The 20488-nt window shown below is 39.8% G+C and overlaps 1 protein-coding gene across 2 annotated transcripts; it reads right to left on the reverse strand.

Moving 5' to 3' along the window:
• Positions 1–2091: 2091 nt before the first annotated feature.
• POLR3G (RNA polymerase III subunit G) lies at positions 2092–20475 on the reverse strand. 2 transcript variants are annotated; one of them, XM_052776906.1, is made up of 9 exons: positions 20441–20475; positions 19954–20055; positions 17673–17801; positions 15602–15731; positions 11401–11463; positions 10619–10669; positions 5304–5371; positions 4283–4417; positions 2092–3810 (listed from the first exon to the last, which is right to left on the reverse strand). In XM_052776906.1, the coding sequence occupies exons 3-9, from the start codon at positions 17790–17792 to the stop codon at positions 3724–3726; spliced, it is 654 nt and encodes a 217-aa protein (XP_052632866.1). In that variant the 5' UTR covers positions 17793–17801; positions 19954–20055; positions 20441–20475; the 3' UTR covers positions 2092–3723. The 2 variants fall into 2 exon arrangements, with proteins under 2 accessions (XP_052632866.1, XP_052632867.1); XM_052776907.1 differs by lacking the exons at positions 2092–3810; positions 4283–4417; positions 5304–5371 and adding exons at positions 9498–9826; positions 10052–10101.
• Between the last annotated feature and the right edge of the window lie 13 nt (positions 20476–20488).

Consider the following 20488-nt stretch of genomic DNA (forward strand, 5'->3'; position numbering starts at 1 on the left):
TCGGTCAGGAAGGTCTCTGTCCTGTTGATGTGTGAGAAAAAGGGATAGGTTGTTAACTGTTGCTTTTCGTCCTGTGGTGGCACAGTTGAATAGTTTTCCAGCGTATCCGTCTCAGCCTTTGGGTTTTTACAGTGGTGGAAGGCCTGTGGCATACTGTCACTGAGTTAAGTGTGACAGGCCTTTATTTACCTGAGGATAAGCAGTCATTAGAAAAATGCAAGGGATAGCTGTTCTATTGGACTGTGCCAAGAGCCTAGCGTGTTTTTACTATTTTATTATGTAGCATGTTTCTTATAGCGTATTTTTAATTTAGAGAGTTAACTTTATCAGAAGATACAGTAGGTCTCTTTCTGAGCTTGTAGGACTCCCTGGTACTGGTAATCTACAAGCATCAGCTGGCTTGGCTTTCTGCAGGATGCAGGGATCTCTACTGTTTTTTCCAAAGTGCAGCAGAACTGGCAATGCATCATCAGATGTCAGCCCTGAATAAACAGGGTGACTGCTCGGTATGGAACTTAAATCTGATTTAAGTTAAAATCTGTAAAGCTAGTCTTTTAGGAACTGACTTGTTTAAAAAAAAAAAAACCACAACTGAGTGATAAATCATGTTTTAGATTAATTACAACACATTGTTGATCAGGAAGTTGGTTTTAAATTCAAGTGCATATTGCACTGTTGGATCGTGTAAAATGTAAATCCTTTAAATCTGCTATATTTTGGAGTATGTTGTCACTAATAGACTTTGTATAACTATTTTATAAAGGCTGAAAATACAACTTTGTAAAATAGTCCTGAATGAGGACGCACGTCTTATTTTAAATACTTCCGCTCCTCTGCTTTTAGAAGAACGTAAGTAATATACGTAAAATAAAGATTTTATTTTAGACTGCAGTGAAAGTGGTGCATATAATGTATTCTTAGCTCTATATACTTTGTATGTTTTTATTACAGGAGGCCACTACTTGTATTTGTTTTGGCTAGTTTCTGTGTATGATCTAAAATAAAAATCCTTGGCCAACAGGTATTTTGTTGGCAGTAGCTGCGTATAGCATTAACATCTAGCATAACATAACTGAAGCCTTAATGGTTTATTCTGTGGTGCCTTGTAGAACTTGTCTGCATAAAGTTCTGAGAACTTGTTAGTTCTGTGAAATGAGGATTAAGAAATAGGCAGGAAAAATGAAGGTGGGGATCAGTGAAGTTCTTAGATGGTGATACCTACACACTAAAAGCAGTGCCTTCTTGTATGAAGTAGCCATGTTTGTCTGCTGTGCTATTAAGATGGGATTTGCATATATGCCTGTCCAAACCCAAAGTTTGCTGAGACACAAAGAACGGTCTAGGTTTTATCAGCATTATGGTCTTGCAATAAATTCTAAGCAATTGGAAAATCAGCTTATAAAAGCAGCTGCAAGCATTACACCTCTGGAACAGCACAATCTCATTTCATTTCAGAAGTGCCTTGGCACAGAGCTGTATCATTGCAGTACTTAGCGCATTTGTAAGCATTGGCCTCCTTTGCCATTGTTCAACTAGTCCTAGAGGGTCCATCCTAAGACTTTGCAGTTCCCTCTGGAGGACAGAGGTGACCATAGTTCACCTTTTAAAGGTCTCAAAAGGACCTGATTTCTGCTAGAGTAATATGTTTCAACAGTACAGCAGGGAGGCAGTTGTCTCTCCCATTAGCAGTATGATGAATGAAGAAAGTCATTGGTCCTCCAGAATTAGCGTCTGCTACAAAACAAGGTATTGTACCTGTTCAGGCAAGCCACAGCTTGTGACAAAATTTAACTCATGCAGTAATGCTTTTCCAGTGTTAATTCTCTGGTTCTGTCTGGCAAAAGCCATCTATTTGCATTCCTTGTGTGACAGGCAAGGAGTCTCCCTATTCACCTTGCATCGGGGGAACGGCTACTAGAAGATAATATTAGCTACGCTTGAGGCAACCAAATTTAATTTTCAGCATGCTCACCTTGTTCACAACATCTTCTGTCTCTCTCTTGTATATCACATGCAAGAAACGGGCACACCTGTTCAGGAAACAACTGCTGGCATGTGTGATGTTAGAAGAAAATTAACAGAGAGAATACATTTCCTTTGCAATGCAGCAGAATGTTTATTAAACTTTATTTGTATAGGTATGAACACTTCAAAATAAAATTGGTATACCTCTGAGGTGTGACCTGCATAGCATTTTAGTTTCACTTTCTTTACATCCAGTATGTATTTTATTAGAACACTTGAAAGCTACACCTTAAGGAATAAGTTCTTATTGCACGCAGAAGTTCATAGAGTAATGCAATACTGTTTTCCAGTCACCGGTGAGGTAAAGTACTGCTTGACAGAATGCCAAACTTGCAAGGAAAACTTCTGTAGTTCCCTTTGCTGATAAAAGACTTGGCTTTGTTTTAAAACTGTTCTTTCATTAGACCTATAATAGCACTAGTTATCAGAAACAGAATGTTTTAAGAAAGTTAAAAAACAACAACAGCAGCAACCCTGATCAACAGTAATATAACAGCACTGACCAGTAATATTTTGTACTATCAAAGGACAATAGGACATGGGGAATGCTCTGTCACTGTGTTCATCAAGTATCTGATCTCAGGAATAAGTTTTCTACACTTCAGCTGTTGATTCTTAAATAAAACTGATGTTCCAAACATTCTGGTTTTGTTATTCTCAGCATTCTTGTTTTGTTTTCCTAACTAAAACCTCATCCATCAAAATACTTCACCACATTGTTTTCCTACATCTTTGGTTTTTTTGTATTGATTTGCTGTCTGTTAAGTTTCTGTTGTGTTTGTTCTGTAGGAAAGTGAATAAATGCATTAACAATTACATAGCTAGCTATCATCTGCCATCTCACTTAACAGGTCTGTGAGGTAAGAAAGTTAGTATTGCCTTAAGAGGCAGAGAAACTGAGGTGAACGACTGAACTTCTCTTCACTGTCTGTGTGCCACTGGTGAAAACCAGAATTCCATAATTTCTCAGTCTTAAATTCTGCCTTATATTCATTCTAAATTCAATGACCCTTAATTACTACTTATGCTGATTCACATTTAATTATGATTCAATTAAATATTATAGTCCTTTTTACCAAAATACTAAAAATTATGAGTTCTTTTAACTAGAATAATAGCTCTTCAAAATACTCTCATAATGTTTTTTGTCTATATTACTAAGGTCCTTTCAAGTCACTTTATATTAAAGTGCTTAGTTGTCAATTTGTCACCTGAATTCAGAAGCTACATAAATTCCTTCAGAGAAGTCAGCTGCCAAATACAGCAGCTTACACCCATAAAGGCCATGTCTCTTTTTTGCTGCAGTCATCAAGAATTTCACTATTACTTTCAAGATTTGACTGCTGAAGCATAGAACTGACTAGTGCAAATGCTTAGGCACAATTTTGATTAAAATGCATACATTCTTCTTCTGTGCAGAGGCAACACAATGGCATATAGCTTACTCCATCAGTAGACATTCCAGAGAACCTTAAAAAGGCGCACGTCTGCAGAACATTTGGCAAAAGAACAAAACAAAGGATCCCACATCCTGTTTTACAGCATAGTACAATTAAAAATAATTGTTCAGTGTGTTTTTGGAGAGTATACTTAAAACCAACAGAGCTAAAGCATTAGTTCTGTTGATACTCAGCCTACCTCCAGAATTCTACTTCAAGTAGTGTAAGGCTTGAGCAGTGTACCACTTAGCAACAACAGCTAATATGTTGCTTCATCCATATTGTCATCACTGCCATCACCGAAGTCATCTCCATCTTCAAAATATGAAGAAATGTAGTCATTTTCCTAAACAAAACGAAAATAAACCATCTAGCACTCTTATCTGTGGAGGAGATAATTTATGAAAGGAACATGCTTTAAACTGCACATGAGCACCCATGTCTTCAAACAGTAACAGGAGTTTTTTCTTATTTCTTGGGAATCAAAAAGGAGAATATTGTAATGAAGTTCTGATACCTATGAAGGAAGAGGCATCACTGGTTTAGGGATGAAAATGAGTAATTGTATGTATTGATTGTGGCAGGACATTCCTGCTTGCAAGATCTTTTTTCAGAGCTCTTTGGAATTAACAAGTCTAAAACACCCGCTTAAATTAACTACAACACAATGCAGTGCAGCCAAGAAAATTAATGTAATAATGCCTCTCACTACAACTCTCCCTCAGCGTCAGAGAAGCTAGGGACATTTCTTTGGCTGACAGCCAACACAGAACTCGATGAGTGGGATCTGACTTGGTGTAAATAGGAAAACATTATACCTCTTCATGCTCCTCTTCATCATCTTCCTCTAGTTGTTCTTCATCATCATCACCTTCTTTGTCTTTTGGTTTATCTTCTTTCTTGTCTTCCTCATCTTCAGATTTTTCTTCTTCATCATCTTTCTTTTCTAACTCCTGTCACAAGGCAATCTCCTTTACAAAGTAATCCCATGTCACAGCAACAGCATATCCTCCACACTACCAAAATGTTATGCTGCAGTTAACAGCAAGACAACTGGCGTAACGATGCTGTGCAAATGTTTTTTGTCAATATTTAAACCAACATGATGTGAAGCAGGAGAACTTCATACAGACTTACTTGATCAAGCATTAGCCATCGGACTTGAGGTCTAAAAAAGTATGTCTTGTGTAATAAACTGAGATGATGATTTCCCTTTACCATCCACTGTTAGAATAATTGACAGTAGAAGACCATGTCATTTGATAAAGCAGTACCACATATTGTATATAGTAGTGTATCTATCTGCACCAAACAACTGATGGATCACCAAGAGAAAACATACAAGGCTGTTTCACCTTTAAGCTTCCTATTGCTACCCACATGGTGGGTAGTCGCCTCCAAGACCAAGGTCACTTTCCTCCTAAGTTTCTCTTCCTATATGTTTCTTCCCTCTCAACTTACTAAATTGTTTAACTTCCAACATCAGTAGATTGGTGAAACAGCAATAGATTTAAAAGCTCTGGCACCAATTCCTCCTTCAATAAGCTCTAATAGTAGCTCTGCTGTTCACAATTAGGCTACATCACTAGCCGGTGCAGAACAATTGGTCGTTGTATTCAAACAGGAGCAAAGAAAATAATAGTTTCTCCACAGCCAGGCTCTATCCTTACCCTCTCCCTTATGCTACCACGTTGCAGAACAGTTGTCTGTCAGACTAACAAGACAAGGCCAGAAAAAGGGTGCTCTGGTTGTTCCATTTGTACCAAAAAACATACTAAAGGTTTCATTTTCCTTCACCAATTTCTGTTGTACAATTTAGAAGGAGTATGCACATCTTACCTCAATTTTTTTCAACACATCCAGATTACTTTTAGACTCAAAACTTTTTGCCTTTTTTGGGTTTGCACCTGCTGAAAAAAAATACACCACTATTATTTTTTTAATATGGAAGAACACAAATTCTCGTTTTACTTGCTCTTAAAGACCTTACCTCTTGAGTATGTCATGGAAATCCCATACCGTCTATATTAAAATTACCTTAGGCTTTGACCTATATCATTCATGGAGGTGTAAATGCCCAACTTATGGAAATGATGCCTATATAGCCAGTTTGAAATTCACTTTGAACAGGTAGTTGAGTAAAGGTTTGGCCAAAGTATGATGTTCAGCTTCACAAAGTACTTTTCACCTACATAATATGCTAAGAAACTAGTACAAAATCTCAATTGTTATTTTTCATCATCTTGAAAAGATAAACACTCATTAATGTTACTAATTTATGCAACACATTAATGACAGCTGGTTGCTTCAGACAGATTAAAAAAAGGCAGACAGCAGTTTATTAGCTCCAACACAGTAGACATGTTACTGCAGCTAGATGGCTTTTAGACCACAGTTGGCTCTCATGTGATGAGTCCACAGTGCGTATTTCCACCTAGTCCCTTGATTCATGAACATAATCTTTTATCAAGTTACTCCCTACAATCCAACCTCATTATGCTACTTAACTATATGGTGGAGTGAAGGTCAAAAATAGCATTCCATATACCCAGGTAAGAGCTACCTGAATTGCAGCACCCTAAACTTATGTTGCCCCAATTCCAGGAGTGCAGTTTGACCAATAGATAAGGAGAGACAAAGAAAGAGCTCCGGAGCGAGAGATGTTACAGCATTTACAGAGAGCCCTGTGAGACGTCCTGTTTCCACAACATAACTGCCTTTTGGCTCTCCTGCTATATTCAGCACAATCACATGAAACTTAAAACACAGGGCTGCACCTAACACAGATTAGCTCTTCTCAGCAGGGTAAAACTGCCTGTGTAAAGTGCCGTATTGGTGTAGCTACACAGGCTTCTGATGGACAAGATAGCTTCAGACAAGTGAGCTGATGTAACTGGCACCTTTTTTACACTAGGCTGCACTAAGTGGTATCAGAAAGAAAAATAGTGTGCATTGATGGAAGGGATATCCTTTCTGGAGCAGATAGTAACCCAATGTGGTTATGTATTTTATCTGGCCTAATATTTAAGGAAGCAGAACACTAAGAGCTGCTAAGAAGACAACTGTATTTTGTCAAAAGCATGTTATAAATAACATTCAGTTCATTTCAGCGTTTTGCCCAGGAAGGGATTATGTGACAAAAGCACCGCACAGAGCTGAGGGGAGTCAAGCTGCTCTGTAATAACATATGAACAGCATCAAAGCAAACATATTCAGAAGGAAGTCAGCTTTCAAACAAAACAAGTGGAAAGTGCGATTCAAAATTACCATCTCTGTACAACCCCCTGCAGGTTTTTGGAGATAATGCCTATAGAACAAACAGCCTGGAAATGAAAACAGACATGGAAGATCTTTCCTTAAATGCTGGGCATCTCTGGAGCTTATCATAAAATTAGAGACACTGACCCATCGTTAGCAGAACTTCAAGCAAAACAGCTCCTTACATCCACGTTACAATGGAATACAATCTAATCTTTCCAAATACCGGTTCCTGCAGTACTTGGGCTTAAATGCACACATGTGATTGCTACATAGATATGCATATAGCTGCCCTTCAAAAGCTGAACCCAATCCATGCTTTGGGTGGGGTTTTTTGGCAAGCACTGCTGGTATCTAGGATACTGTGGTCCACAGCCCAGGGTGTGGGAGAGATGTGGAATTCTACCTGAATTTTTGTCACCAAGGCAGCAGGTGGTCAAGTCTTAGGTTAAAACATCCAGGGAAAACAGAAAAGGAGAAGGAGAGGTGTGTCAAAATGAAGCCGTCCCTGTGATACTGAAATCTTTATGGTTGTAATTTTTTATAAACTCAGGGAACAAAAGATAAGTAATCGATGTAAATCACTTGGGTAAGTAACTCTCGACAAGACAATGGAATACAAGGAACAAATTGACCTAAAACTAGGAACCAGAAACTTTAGTGGGCTGGTTGCACAAGAAGCTTGGCTGTACCACGTGAAAACACGCCCTCTAGGTGAACTGAACTAATTATAATATGAAGACCACACCTCTAGAAGTTTGGATACCCACCTCCACCTGAAGAGCCTCACCCACTGAGCTTGCACAGCAAAATTAAAAGACGCTGCACCTTTAAATGAAGATGAGGCACTACACACCAATCAGCTTTAAGATACAGAATTATGGGTACCAGTAAAAGGTTGATAAACAATGAGATGGTAATTATGCTAATTTACAATGTATAAATGAATGACTGTTTTAGTGCTGGGTGTGTTAGCTTTGCGGGGACACCCCTAGCACCCCCCTCTGCACAGAACTGCTAATAAATAGCTAATAACTTGACTGTGTGTTATTGGCTTGCACACCCAGTGAATGCTCCCACAAGTTTTGGGACAACACCCATACATCTAACTGTGTAGTCATCCCCAAACCACTCCTGCCACCTACCTGGGAAGAGTGGCAGAAAAAGACCTGCGGGTGCTGGTGGACAGCCGGCTGAATGTGAGCCAGCAGTGTGCCCAGGTGGCCAAGAAGGCCAACGGCATCCTGGCCTGTATCAGAAATAGTGTGGCCAGCAGGAGCAGGGAGGTGGTTGTTCCCCTGTACTGGGCACTGGTGAGGGCGTACCTCGAGTCCTGTGTTCAGTTTTGGGCCCCTAACTGCGGGAAAGACATGGAGGTGCTGGAGCGTGTCCAGAGAAGGGCAACCAAGCTGGTGAGGGGCCTGGACCGCAAGTCTGATGACGAGCGGCTGAGGGAACTGGGGCTGTGTAGTCTGGAAAAAAGGAGGCTGAGGGGAGACCTGATCGCTCTCTACAACTGCCTGAAAGGAGGGTTGTAGTGAGGTGGGGGTGTCCTGGTTTCAGCTGGGATAGAGTTAATTGTCTTCCTAGTAGCTGGTACAGTGCTATGTTTTGAGTTCAGTATGCGAAGAATGTTGATAACACACTCATGTTTTCAGTTGTTGCTGGGTAGTGTTTAGGCTAAGTCAAGGATTTTTCAGCTTCTCATGCCCAGCCAGCGAGAAAGCTGGAGGGGCACAAGAAGTTGGGACAGGACGGAGCCAGGGCAGCTGACCCAAACTGGACAACAGGGTATTCCATACCATGTGACACCACATCTAATGTATAAACTGGGGGGAGTGGGGGCGGGGGATCGCCGCTCAGGGACTAACTGGGTGTCAATCTGCAGGTGGTGAGCAATTGCACTGTGCATCATTTGTACATTCCAATCCTTTTATTATTACTGTTGTGATTTTATTAGTGTTGTCATTATTAGTTTCTTCTTTTCTGTTCTATTAAACTGTTCTTATCTCAACCCATGAGTTTTACTTCTTTTCCCGATTTTCTCCCCCATCCCACTGGGTGGGGGGGGAGTGGTGCTTAGTTGCTGGCTGGGGTTAAACCATGACAGGGGGTCGGTCTCTTCTCCCAAGTAACAAGAGGAAATGGCCTCAAGTTGTGGCAGGGGAGGTTTAGATTGGATATTAGGAAAAATTTCTTTACTGAAAGGGTTGTCAGGTATTGGAACAGGCTGCCCAGGGAAGTCGTGCAGTCACCATCCCTGGAGGTATTCAAAAAGCGCGTAGACAAGGCACTTCAGGACATGGTTTAGTGGGCATGGTTGATGGTTGGACCTGATGATCTTAAAGGTCTTTTCCAACCTAAATGATTCTATGATCTACAAAGGTAGAATGGTAGGAAGCCTGTTTGAATTCCCATGCAGATTCTGTTGACTCCCTCACCTTTGTTCCACTCAGTTATAAAGTGTCACCTAAGATGGCTGTCCTCAAAATACAATAAAAATATGTACCAGAAGGGCTAATGTGTCACTGATCAGCTATTTACAAACCTCCTGAGTCACATGACTTTTGTATGGCCTCTGTATCATCAGGATTCTCAAAAAAACCTAAACTAAAACCACATGATTTTTGCTTTTAGAGGAACCTATTTTTTTAATCCAATCAAATTCTGACGGTCAGCTGATCTTTGCCATTACAGCTATGTAAGAAAATGCACTTTTAAGAGCAGATAGAGAAACTGGCACAACATAAAGAGGAAAAATCCTCCACAGTGAGCAGTGATTGTCTCTTTGTTTATGATAATCACATTATAGTAACAAGGAATAATAAATCAGCATTTATGATTTCACTGGATCTTGAAGAGCTAATTATTACATATAGGCTTATAAAAGCCAATGCAGTTTCTTCTTCCGGGAAAAAAAAAAAAACCAGTAGGTATGTACTGGTTTCATCTTTATAGATTTTGCAGATAAGTATTTAATTTTCAGTTGAATCTGGCAGTCTACCTTTAGTACCATGATTCTCAATGTCGCTCTTAAAAGGAACAAAGCTTCCAGCTGAGCCAGTCTCCATGACTACTGCACATTTTTCTATTTTATCCTTGAACTGAAAAATGACACATGAAATTGGACAAAGAGAACAAGAAAATGAACAATTATATATGAGACAGCTAGATACAGAAGACCCAAGTGTTATTTCACATCAACAGAACAACAGACTTCTACAGAGAACTTAAAATAACAGTCATGCATACTAGAAAACACTTTGAAAAACAAATACATGTATGACGCTGTGTAACAGAAAAGATTTTCCTGTAAGAACAAGCAATACCAGCTCCAACTGCTGTTGAAGGATCTGGTTCACAACTCTGCAGAAGCAAGCTGAAAATAAACAAAAAATGTAAAACCAGGGAAAATAGAAAATAACCTACATTAAGTCATGTGATTTATTAAATCACATGATTAAGCCTTTAATAATTAAGCCTTTAATAAAAGGCTTTAAAAAATGCATGTCAACCAAATCATAAACAAGATAATTGAGAAACCCAAAATATAAGGAAATCTGAACAGCCAGCTATTCATTGAAGAAGACTGTTGACTAAAGATACAAACTTTCAAAACAAAAAGTCTTGTGTTTTTTTTAATCTTCCACTGTTACATATCTCATATGTTAAAAAATCTGTTCTGGTAACTTAAAACATCCTACAGAAGAAAAGCAAAAACCACAAAAGACAGGCTGATTAATAAATTTAGAAAAAATCTGCCAAACCCCCTGATTATTCAGACTAATTAACATTTCTACCATTTTTTTCCCCTAACCAGCTCCAGTACATCTTCTACCACTCAACTAGTGTGTACTTGATGCGTACTTAATGCTTCTTAAAAATATATAATATACCTTTTTTGGTCTTTTTCTTTGGCTTCACCTCTCTTGGGAGTCTTCTCCAATCTGTACAGAAAATAGCTTTAATACATATGAATGATGGTTTACAACAGCAATCCTCCCCCTGCCACCCACCACGGAAAGGTAGGGGCTCCTGTTGTGCTTGGTCCTATTTACATGCACGCCTAAGTGTTTTAGCACACAACAGTTTTATGGAATCGTAGCTGTACTTTAAATTGAGGAACCCGAGTGAGGACTAGCATTTCACTCACTTAACGACAACTGGCATCTGCCCCAAAGAGACAAAGTTCAGCTCTTCCAGTGGCCCACATGCCCTTCTGTTTACATTCTATAACTAAGTTTGCAGTAGTGAGCTATGCAGATAGCATTGTGGAAGTTCAATGTTATAAAACCCAGCTACCTGTGACTGAGACATCAGGTTGGGTTTTTTTTAGTAACATCAATGTTTGCTCCCAGTTCAAAATTGGTATCTGCTTGGTGAATAAGGAAGAATGTAAGCTAGAATGAGCGCTAAAGCTTGCATTTTTGCTGCAAATCAGTTGTTTCAACCGAGTAAATAAATAAAATCAGATTTTTTTTCTTTTTTTTCTTCCACAAACAATACTTCGCCTTGATCTGAAAACATGCAAAGGGCATAACCCTCAACAGGGAATACATGACTTGGTAAGGATTTGCATACTTTTTTATTGCTTGAAAAATAATGAATCAAACATTTAAAAGAGCAGAACATTTCACAGGTTAATAAAGAATTAGCCTTTGATAATCTCAGATATTACCCGGGGTCCATGTTTGATGCTCCTTTCCACTGTTCTGGTACTTTTTACGATACCTCTCAATTACTGTAGAGAAGGATACAAAGAGTTACTGAATTTAATTAATTAAAAAGGCACTCCAGGCACTGTCCATGATATTTTCTTGTAACTAAACATACAGTGTGTTTTTTTAATTCCACATTGAACACTTTCTCGTGCTGTTGTCAAACACTTAAAAAACAGTTTAATGTCACTACTTTCAGCAGTTCTCATGCTAATTCCCAGGACTAATAATTTGCTAAGTACTTGCAAGAGCTGGATTTTATATCCCCTTCAAAAAGGCAAAAACCCCAAATATTGCTTTGTATTTTTGGGGTATCTCCTTTCAATCACCCCCCCCCCCCCAAAAAAAACCAAACAAAAAACCCAACCCTCCAAAATTATTGTAATTTATACTTCTATCCTTGGAAAGCATGAAAACATTAGATGCAGATACAGTCCGGGAAACAAGGTTGAAACATCAAATGAACGCTAACTCTTCTACTCTTCAAGAGTTCCCACACTCAAACCTCTGCTACAAAACCAGTCAGTGACATTTATCACCACTGTGCTAATCATAAAGAGTATCCAGAATTCCCAAGTCTCAGAAGGCCGCATCTCAGACTGATCATGATCAACTCCCAAGACTTCAAGTACTTCTGCAATGGCAAAGCTTTGCAGCATAACAGAGATGGGTTGTAAACAGCAGCAACACATTTTAGTCCATTCAACCTCTGTCCAGGCACAAGAACTAAACTGAGAAATGCATTGTAAATAATACAGTAGTTATACAGTGTAAGCACATCCATTTATACTGCAAAAAAACTTTCTTGTGCAATCTCTAATGACAAAAGCAGTATCAAACTTAAGGTTTTTTAAATCAGTCCCATTTTTTTCTTAGCAAATCACCATGCCCAACTGCAAAATCCACTTAATGCAAAATTACTGTCTCTGATTGCACTAATAACTCATTACCCAAGCAGGGATAATTTTTGTGGGTATTGTACAAAAAATGGTAACAAATTGTGACCTTTGCAGTCAAAGAAGTCTAACATACTCACCAGAGAAAAGGAAGGGAGAAGGAAGGCATCAGAAATGAAGCTCATTTTTAAACTTAGCTATGATGAGGGCAAGCAGAAGACCTACTTTGAACTGTGCAACAAAGAGCTTGCATTTAAAATGACAGTGTCTCAAGAGGCATTTAATGTAGGTGGCCTTCACAGATGCTGCAGGAAACTGTCTGCACAGAAAGGGAAAGAAACTAGTAGTTTTGATTTCAGCTCAAGGCTCTTTAGTGAAGTACTAAATGCTGATGTCATCAGTAAAAAAATAGATCTCACTGACTCTTGCCACTCACAGCTAATGAATTAATTCCAATCCACTGCCAAGATGACAGTCACCCAGTCATAGCAGATATACCTACAGGAAAAAATATGAATGATACATAGCTTATGAAGTGAAGAAAATAGAGAACTTACTGTAGCATACACCTGCTACTCAAAATGAGTGTTGAATGATGAAAATCTGTTCTATATGGCACACTAACACATCAAACTTGCCAGGCAGTATTAGATGTGGCTTTCATTTACTACCTGAATTATGAAAGATAGATAGTTATGTCCTAACTAATTAAAATGTTTCCCTTCTCAGACTTCAAAGGACCATTCGGCTCACCGATGTTGTGCTGAGGGTTTAAAACAATCCACTTGCTCTTGTAGCAAAGCCAATTTAGAAGTTCCAGCCCACAGTCCCCCTCCTTTAGTCCCACCAGATGTTTTGATGAAATACAGGGGAGCAAAGGGCTGTAAACGAGGTAACAGAAAAGATCAGTTAAAAATAATCTACCCTGGGGCAAGAAAGAAATTTTCTTAAAGGTAAGCCACTTCTGCCACATAATGCAGTCCCAGAGACAACTGCATACTGTGACTGAGATGAAAGCAAACTTTTTAAGCTGCAGACCACTACTGATGTAATTATACCCCACCCCTCAGATGAGCCATTTTTCTACAACTAAAGGTTCAGTAAAAAGTTACCTCAACTTACCAACTTACCCTTGGGGAGATGAGAACATTGGAAGCATTATTTGAGTCTATCAAGTGGCTGTCTACCTGCTTTCCCTGCAGCTGCCAGTTTTTGTAGAAAAACAGTCTTCAAAGCTGGCAGTGCTACTAAGGAGCACACTCAGCAACAGAGATCAATCGCTCCATCTCAGAAAGAAGGCTGCAGAAACAAAGACGATTTTGAGGTGAACAGTAAGAACGGTCACATGAGGCAAAGTTGGAAAAGAGAGACAGTAAGTTCTCATAAAGTGGCTGTTTCCTTGGAAATAACCCTGACTGGCTCTCAGGCATAGCAGTTTCCCTTTTTTGTGCCTCAAACAGAAATAGCAAACTTCAAGCCTGACAAAGATCAAGAGCACGGCAAGCCTCTAGTGAGATGAGAATCCAAAGAGACAGAAATTTGTTTACTCAGAAGATGAAAGAGGAGATGTGATAAAAGAGTAATCTGGAATTCTTCTACCATCATAAAGGGATCTAGAAATGAAGATCAGATCTATTCTCCCTGCCTCATAACCAAGGTTTTACCTGGCTGCATCCTCAGGGTCCACCCTGGCCCGTGCTTGTGCTGCACTACAGCTGCCTGCTGCATCCCAGTGGCTGCTGGGCTCCAGCCGCAGGTCAGAGGAAGCATTCTGCCTTTTGTGAGCCACAACGTCTGGTCAGCAGTGTGTTCACTGCTCACACTGCAGAGTGCTGCTCCATTTTAAACAGTGCTTTAGTACAAGAACAAGTGGACAATTAATAAGGTGTGTTAATCAGTGCTACATTCAAAGCCTATTAAAAAACAAATTTGCATGCAGTCTCAAAACCTCTAGTCTAAAATTCACCACTACGCCATGAACAAAAATTACTAAAAACTCAGAGGGGACTGGACTATGTACCTGTATTGTATCGACATCATGAATATTAAGTCAGAAAATATTCTGATGGTTTTGGGGTGGAAATTAAACCTCAGATTTTAGAGTTCAAGTCAGCTCTCATTATTCAAAATCAGCTCAAGATAGCAAGGAAAAGATTATCCAGTGTTTGTCCACTTTGGATTTCTCAAACGTATTTAGAAAGCTTTTTAGCAACTGCCTATTGCACTGACTGGGCCTAGGGTCTAACACATGCGGCATTTCCTAATGTGTTGTATTTCCTATTTTTCTGTAACAGCACTTGCCATTTATACCATTCAGAACAAGCACTCAGGAGGATGATAGAACTAGGCAAAAAATCACAAACGAAAAGAAGCACTCCTCAAAGTAATAACCTCCTGTGACTGCTAGATTTACAATGCCCCCACAGCAAGGTAAACAGACACTAAAGTCTTCCTACCCTGCTCCCCTTTCCTTCATTCCCACCAGCTCAGTTTTCTGACCAGGAAGCTTGGATTTTAACAGTATAATGGTGTATGACTGGATGTCAAGTACAGCAGAGCATTTATTGTTATCAAACAATAACAAAGCGGTTAATTTTTAATTATGGAAAAGCAAAAGACATTCTTAGGTCGAGTAGAATAAAATCAAGCTTTGGCTTATAATCCAGCTCTGCTTCTGATGTGAACCTCAGTAAATTACTTATCCTCATCTCGATCTTCGTATTTCAGGTGACTTGTCAGTAATACTTACCGATCTTTCCTGAATGGACTTCAGGGAAAAAAAATTAGTACCTTTTAGAATGTCCAGCTATTAAATACAGCATTGATTATTTTACGTATGTCTTTACACAATTAAAATGGAAGCTAAATTTCAACATTAGTACTACACATTTCTTTGCTCCAATGCAAAATTTTTAGGGCCTTTTAACATGTAGAAGTGTATATTTCACTTGTATTAGTTAGCATATAATTGAAAAGACTGCATCCACTTGGTCTAAATATTTCTTACTGTATATCATATGGAACAGACGTGTGATACCTCTCTTTTTCACACAGTAATTGCTTTCTGGTTACAGCACTTGTAGGTGTGATCTACAACTTCAATAAGCGTAAAAGAAGAAAAATTCCCTATTATCTTAAGCTGCCAATTATTATTCCTCATTATGAGTACAAAATACATCTTCAACACATGCATTTCACTACATCATCCTTCATGGAATAATAACTACTGAAGACATAAATAAAAATAAAAAGCACACAAACAAACCTTCACGATCTTCTTCTACTGCCAAAAAATATGGCATTTGTTTCATAGTTGCTCTAAGATCTTGTTTTAAGGCCAACATGTAATCTTCATCTTCTCCTGTTTTCAGAGGCACTGGCTTATTTTCTGTACTCTGTACAAATTATGTTTATTATTTATAAGGTCTTAATATCCATCAAATATACAGGAACACTAACAAAAGCTACAACAAACATAGCTAATCACAGAAGACTACAACTATGCATTATGCTACTTGGCAAGTACACCTTATTGCATTCTGACACGCGTAACTATGTTTACAACTAAATTTGTACCTTTTATAACTTCGCTGTATCTTTCTGCAAAAATGTATCAAGAAATGAAGAAAAAAATAGTATTAAAACTGTGAAATAGTCATTCATAGTCATGCTAAGCTCTTAATTGCCAAAAGCAGTTTTTCACACCAGCCTAGCTCAATCACAAACTACTGCTTCTCTCCTCAGTCAGAGTAGCGCTGGCCTTAACCTCTTCTAAAGCAGTGTTTTAACTACATTAAGTATAATCACTCTGAATCACATGGACACCCCAAAACCAGTTTTAAGAACACTGGAGCCAGAGACAAAATTACAGAATGGATGTTGTTTCTCTCACATGACAGATGGTGCACAATCAATACCTATGTGGGAGGTTGCAAAGCACAGAGTGCTATCACAAGTACCAGAGCTGGAGCATGAACAGAGTTTACTGCTTCCAGCTATATTTGCTAGCTGGCCAACATTTTAAATCACTAATGTTGCTGATGGTAAGCTGCTGCTCCTTAATTGGGTTTCTAATTGCATTTACAGGAAATTTGTAAGAACTCAGAATGTGTCCATTAGCAATATGCAATAGCAACAATTCACTGCTTAAAGTAATTCCACTGTAAGTCAGTCAACAGCTGTAATATACTTTTGGTCACTGCCCAGTCATTAAATCTAACTCTTGCAATTTTTATCGTTCCTAGTTATGCCACTGGGTTAACTTTGATTTTTTTGAATGGCACTAGATTTCCCCTGACAAGTTTAATTTATTGCTGAAACTCTGTTCACAGAAGGAAGAAAGCATCTTTAACTTCTCCATGGTATACATTAGATACACTGGGGCTAGTAATTCTCCTGCAAGGCTGATCCACTCACTGCTGACTGTAACTGCAGAGGCTGCAGTTCACACAGAATTCAGCTTTCTTGTGCTATCAAGCAGACTGCAACATTCACATTAGGAACAATTACAGATGGCTTAGTATCAATGAAATCACATAACTTAATTGTAAAGGCAGACTGAGAAGATATGTAACATCTGGTTCAGCAAGGCAAAACCTTGGGTGACATAACTGTTCAGAGAAATCTTAGCATAGCACCAAATATATGTCAAACTTGCAAGTTCTGTACCATAACATGAGATTGAGAAAAATTTCATGCACCTTGATCAAATCCTGACATAACTGGGAAGTGCTCTTATATAAAACTGCAACATTCTAAGACTACTTTTCCACCTCAAAATTGTCCAAGCTTCCCTGCATAGCAAAACACAGTCAGAAAATGCTCTTTCTTCCCCTTTAATTTTCAAATACATCCCAAATGCCAAATCTTAATTAAGTTTCCTTAATTACATAAAATATCTTTCAGTTATTCTCAAATTATTTTCAAATGCTGGCTACTGAGGTACCAGACAATCATCCAAAATCTTTTACATTTGCACCAACAGTAAATTTCTAAAATCAGCAAATCCATTCCCAGCTTCAAAGACTAGTGTAACTCCATTTCAAATAAATTCAGATATCCAGTGTTTCTGTTACTGTAATGTCCAGAAAACCAAATCACGATGAGTACTTTAACGAATTAACATCTTGCAAGCAATCTAGTTAAATACGGGATACAACAGTTAGCAAAGGGATAGGAAGTAATAATATGAAAACAAATGATTTACATTAAATACTTCAAAACTCACGTAAAATGCTTAGGGTTGTTCTTGTATTTCATTACATTATCTAAACATGAGAGTGAATACACTTTACCTAAACACAGAGACTGTGCTTTAAGATACTTGCTGTACTTACAGGATATGTTGGTGGAGGCTTAGACACGGTATCAGGCAGAGCTGCACCTTTACCAAAGCCAAGAGCGTCAATGTTGAAGGTAAATGCAGTACGTCCTCTTCCTGTACCTGACCCAGCCATCTGGAGTTACTGAAAATATTACAGTTTTTTAAAGATTTGTTTTTGTTACATGTATCAAATGCATGTACCTGTAAAATTAATGTCTAACAAAGATTACAGTAATTTTAAAACCACTCTCAAAGATCATTTTAAATAGCAAGCCATCTTTAATGCCCATCTAACTTTCTTCACATACTATAAATTTGGTGCATGCCTAAAATCAATTCTGTTTCCTCATTTCTGCTAGCCATCTCTGCATGCCTGAAATTATCTCCTAACCAAGGAATTTAAAACTTTCTTCTTCTTAACCTGAGATGCACTGACTTAAGTTCAACCAGGACAGAAGAACCAGAAACAAGGCAGGGTGGGGGGTGGCACGGGGAAGGGGAAAAAAAAGAGTTCAAGGACCCAGAACTTTCTGTGAATACGTTCTGCAGTTTCTAAACTTGTCTCCAAAAACCAGTTTGTGTTTGTCACTCATGGCTTCTTCATCCTTCAATCTATTTTTTTCCTTTATCTTTGTAACTAGCTTTGCGTACTGACAAGGAGCCAAAAGCAAAGAGATTCAAGGTAAAAGCATCAAAGGACTCCAGTATGTCTGCAAGCTAACTGCTGATAAAAGGAGGTTCGTTATAACTAAAATATTTCAATAAGGGTATAAGAGAAAAATAGCCTGCAAAACTACATTTACAGTCACATCTCACCACCTTCACTGTTACACCAATCTTCTTCATCTCAGGCTTGTACGACCCATGGGTTGGCAAGTTAAGCAAAATGTGAGAGAGACACTTTTTGCAGAGAAGATGTCAAGAAATGGGACCCAAAAGAAGCCTGGCTGAACCAAAGGGCTACTGCTCACTCCCCAAGACCGTGTAAAGATCAATTCGAGGCCCCAGCCCAGAAATCCCGTGTGCTGTTTACCATTAATTGCGAGGTTACCATATTGCACCCTGCTTGGTAAGAACATGTCTGTTCCAGTCTTGCCGCTGTACCTGTATCATCACATCTATTCCCACCATTAGTGTTTGCGTGAGGAATTCAAACAGGACGTACGAAACAGCACAGTAACTAGAGCTTCTCATACACTTGTCTAAAGTAACAAGTAATCTGGGAGAGAATTACGATTAGGACCAAAGAAATGCATACTTAAGATCTTTTAAGACTCCCCAATGCCTTTTTAGCAATGGCCTTTTTATTAAATGCCAGTGAGGCACTGGTTGATGCAAGTATTCCTCTACTTACTGTTTTCAACAGCAATATACTCTGCTTGGATAAAACAAAACCATATTATACATTACCGCATCAGCCAGCAGCACAGAAAACTGTCTAAAAATAAGCAAAGAGACCTAAATAAATCATTTTAAGAAAAGACAACAAAGCAAAAGCCAAGCCTGAGCATTTAATTAACTGGGAAAAAAGAAAAAAATAGAAAGCTCATTTGAAAACAGGATGAAAAGCAAGATGTGAGCCTGGCAGAATGAAGAAAGATAAAAGATACAGTAAAGCCCCAAACATGAGCAATTATATTACCTAGGTGTGAAAAAAGGGAACCAACAGCAGAAGAAAACAAAAAAAAAAGTGGAGATATCCAGCTAGCAAGGAAAGGCACACTGCATTAAATCTAGTGAATATAAAGGTCCATTTTTAAATTGCTGCTTTAAAAATAATTCTCGGTAAGATTCTTTTGAAATAGCACATTAGTCTGATGGGAAGTAATGAGCTTTAAAACTAGCGGTATTTCGACTCTGCAGTTTTACTGAAACTCGTGATTTCTTCAAGGATACCGGTTTGGGTGGTTTATGTCTACCGACACCATAAAGTGACAGTGATAGACGATCACAGAAACGGTGAAGGAAAAGTTGAGCTATACAACTAAGTCACGCAGCATGCCGAAGTTACCACGACAAGTAGTGTTTTGGCTGCCAGCAGGGATGCCTAACGGAGCAGCCGGGGGCATTTTCGTGCGTAAGGATAGTTTGGGCGTGATTTGCTCTACAGCACTCGAAGGCGCATTTCAGGCTTAAGCTTTTAAAATCCCTTCAATACTACGTGCGCTGTTGCTCGCGCAGTCGGCCGCGGGAAGGCAGCGGGGGTCTTCGGGCGGGAACGGCCTGTGGGAAGGGGGTGCCCGCCGGCGGGACGGCGTGAGGAGACTCGGCACCCGGAAGAGCTCTCTCCTTACCGTGCGTTTTCCTCAGAACAAAACTCTCGATCGCGTTCGGATCCCTGGTTTCCAGAGACAGGTGCGATCAGCGGAAGGGGAGAGCAGGTAAAGGAGGAAGGACTGAAATCTGAACACCGGGATTTTGTGGGTTGGGTTTGTCGGGGTTTTTTCACCTGGTGCCCCCGAAGGTAGAAGTCTTTCTCCCCGCCGTGTGAGAGAGAACGCAGCCCCTCGGCTCCTCCCTCGCCCCTTCCCGCTCCCTCTCCCCGCGCTGCCCGTCCGCCGCTCCGCCACCCCGCCCCAAGCCCGCCGGACACCCCCGCAGGGTCCCCCGCTCCCCTCACGACCCGGACTCTACGGCTCTATTTTCCCCTCCGACGGGTCCCTGCCGCCTCCCCCGGGCAACGCCCGGTCCCTGCCGCCAAAGAGCGGGGGGCTTCCCCCCCGCCGGCCCCCTCACGCAAAGGCTGAGCTTCCCCCCCCCCCCCCCCCAGGTCTCCCTCACCGCCCCTCAGGGATCCCCCGCTCGCTCCCTCGCTCACCCGCCCGCGGC

Source organism: Harpia harpyja, chromosome Z, assembly GCF_026419915.1.
Source record: "Harpia harpyja isolate bHarHar1 chromosome Z, bHarHar1 primary haplotype, whole genome shotgun sequence".
NCBI classification, from domain to species: domain Eukaryota; kingdom Metazoa; phylum Chordata; class Aves; order Accipitriformes; family Accipitridae; genus Harpia; species Harpia harpyja.

What these genes read in the sequence shown, in the direction of transcription:
- POLR3G (XM_052776906.1), bottom strand. Translation starts at nt 17,792, where the DNA reads ATGGCTGGGTCAGGTACAGGAAGAGGACGTACTGCATTTACCTTCAAC. An exon ending in AGCCTCCACCAACATATCCT is followed by an intron (nt 15,732 to 17,672) that starts GTAAGTACAGCA and finishes TAATTTGTACAG; the next exon opens with AGTACAGAAAATAAGCCAGT. An exon ending in GCATCAAACATGGACCCCGG is followed by an intron (nt 10,670 to 11,400) that starts GTAATATCTGAG and finishes TTTTCTGTACAG; the next exon opens with ATTGGAGAAGACTCCCAAGA.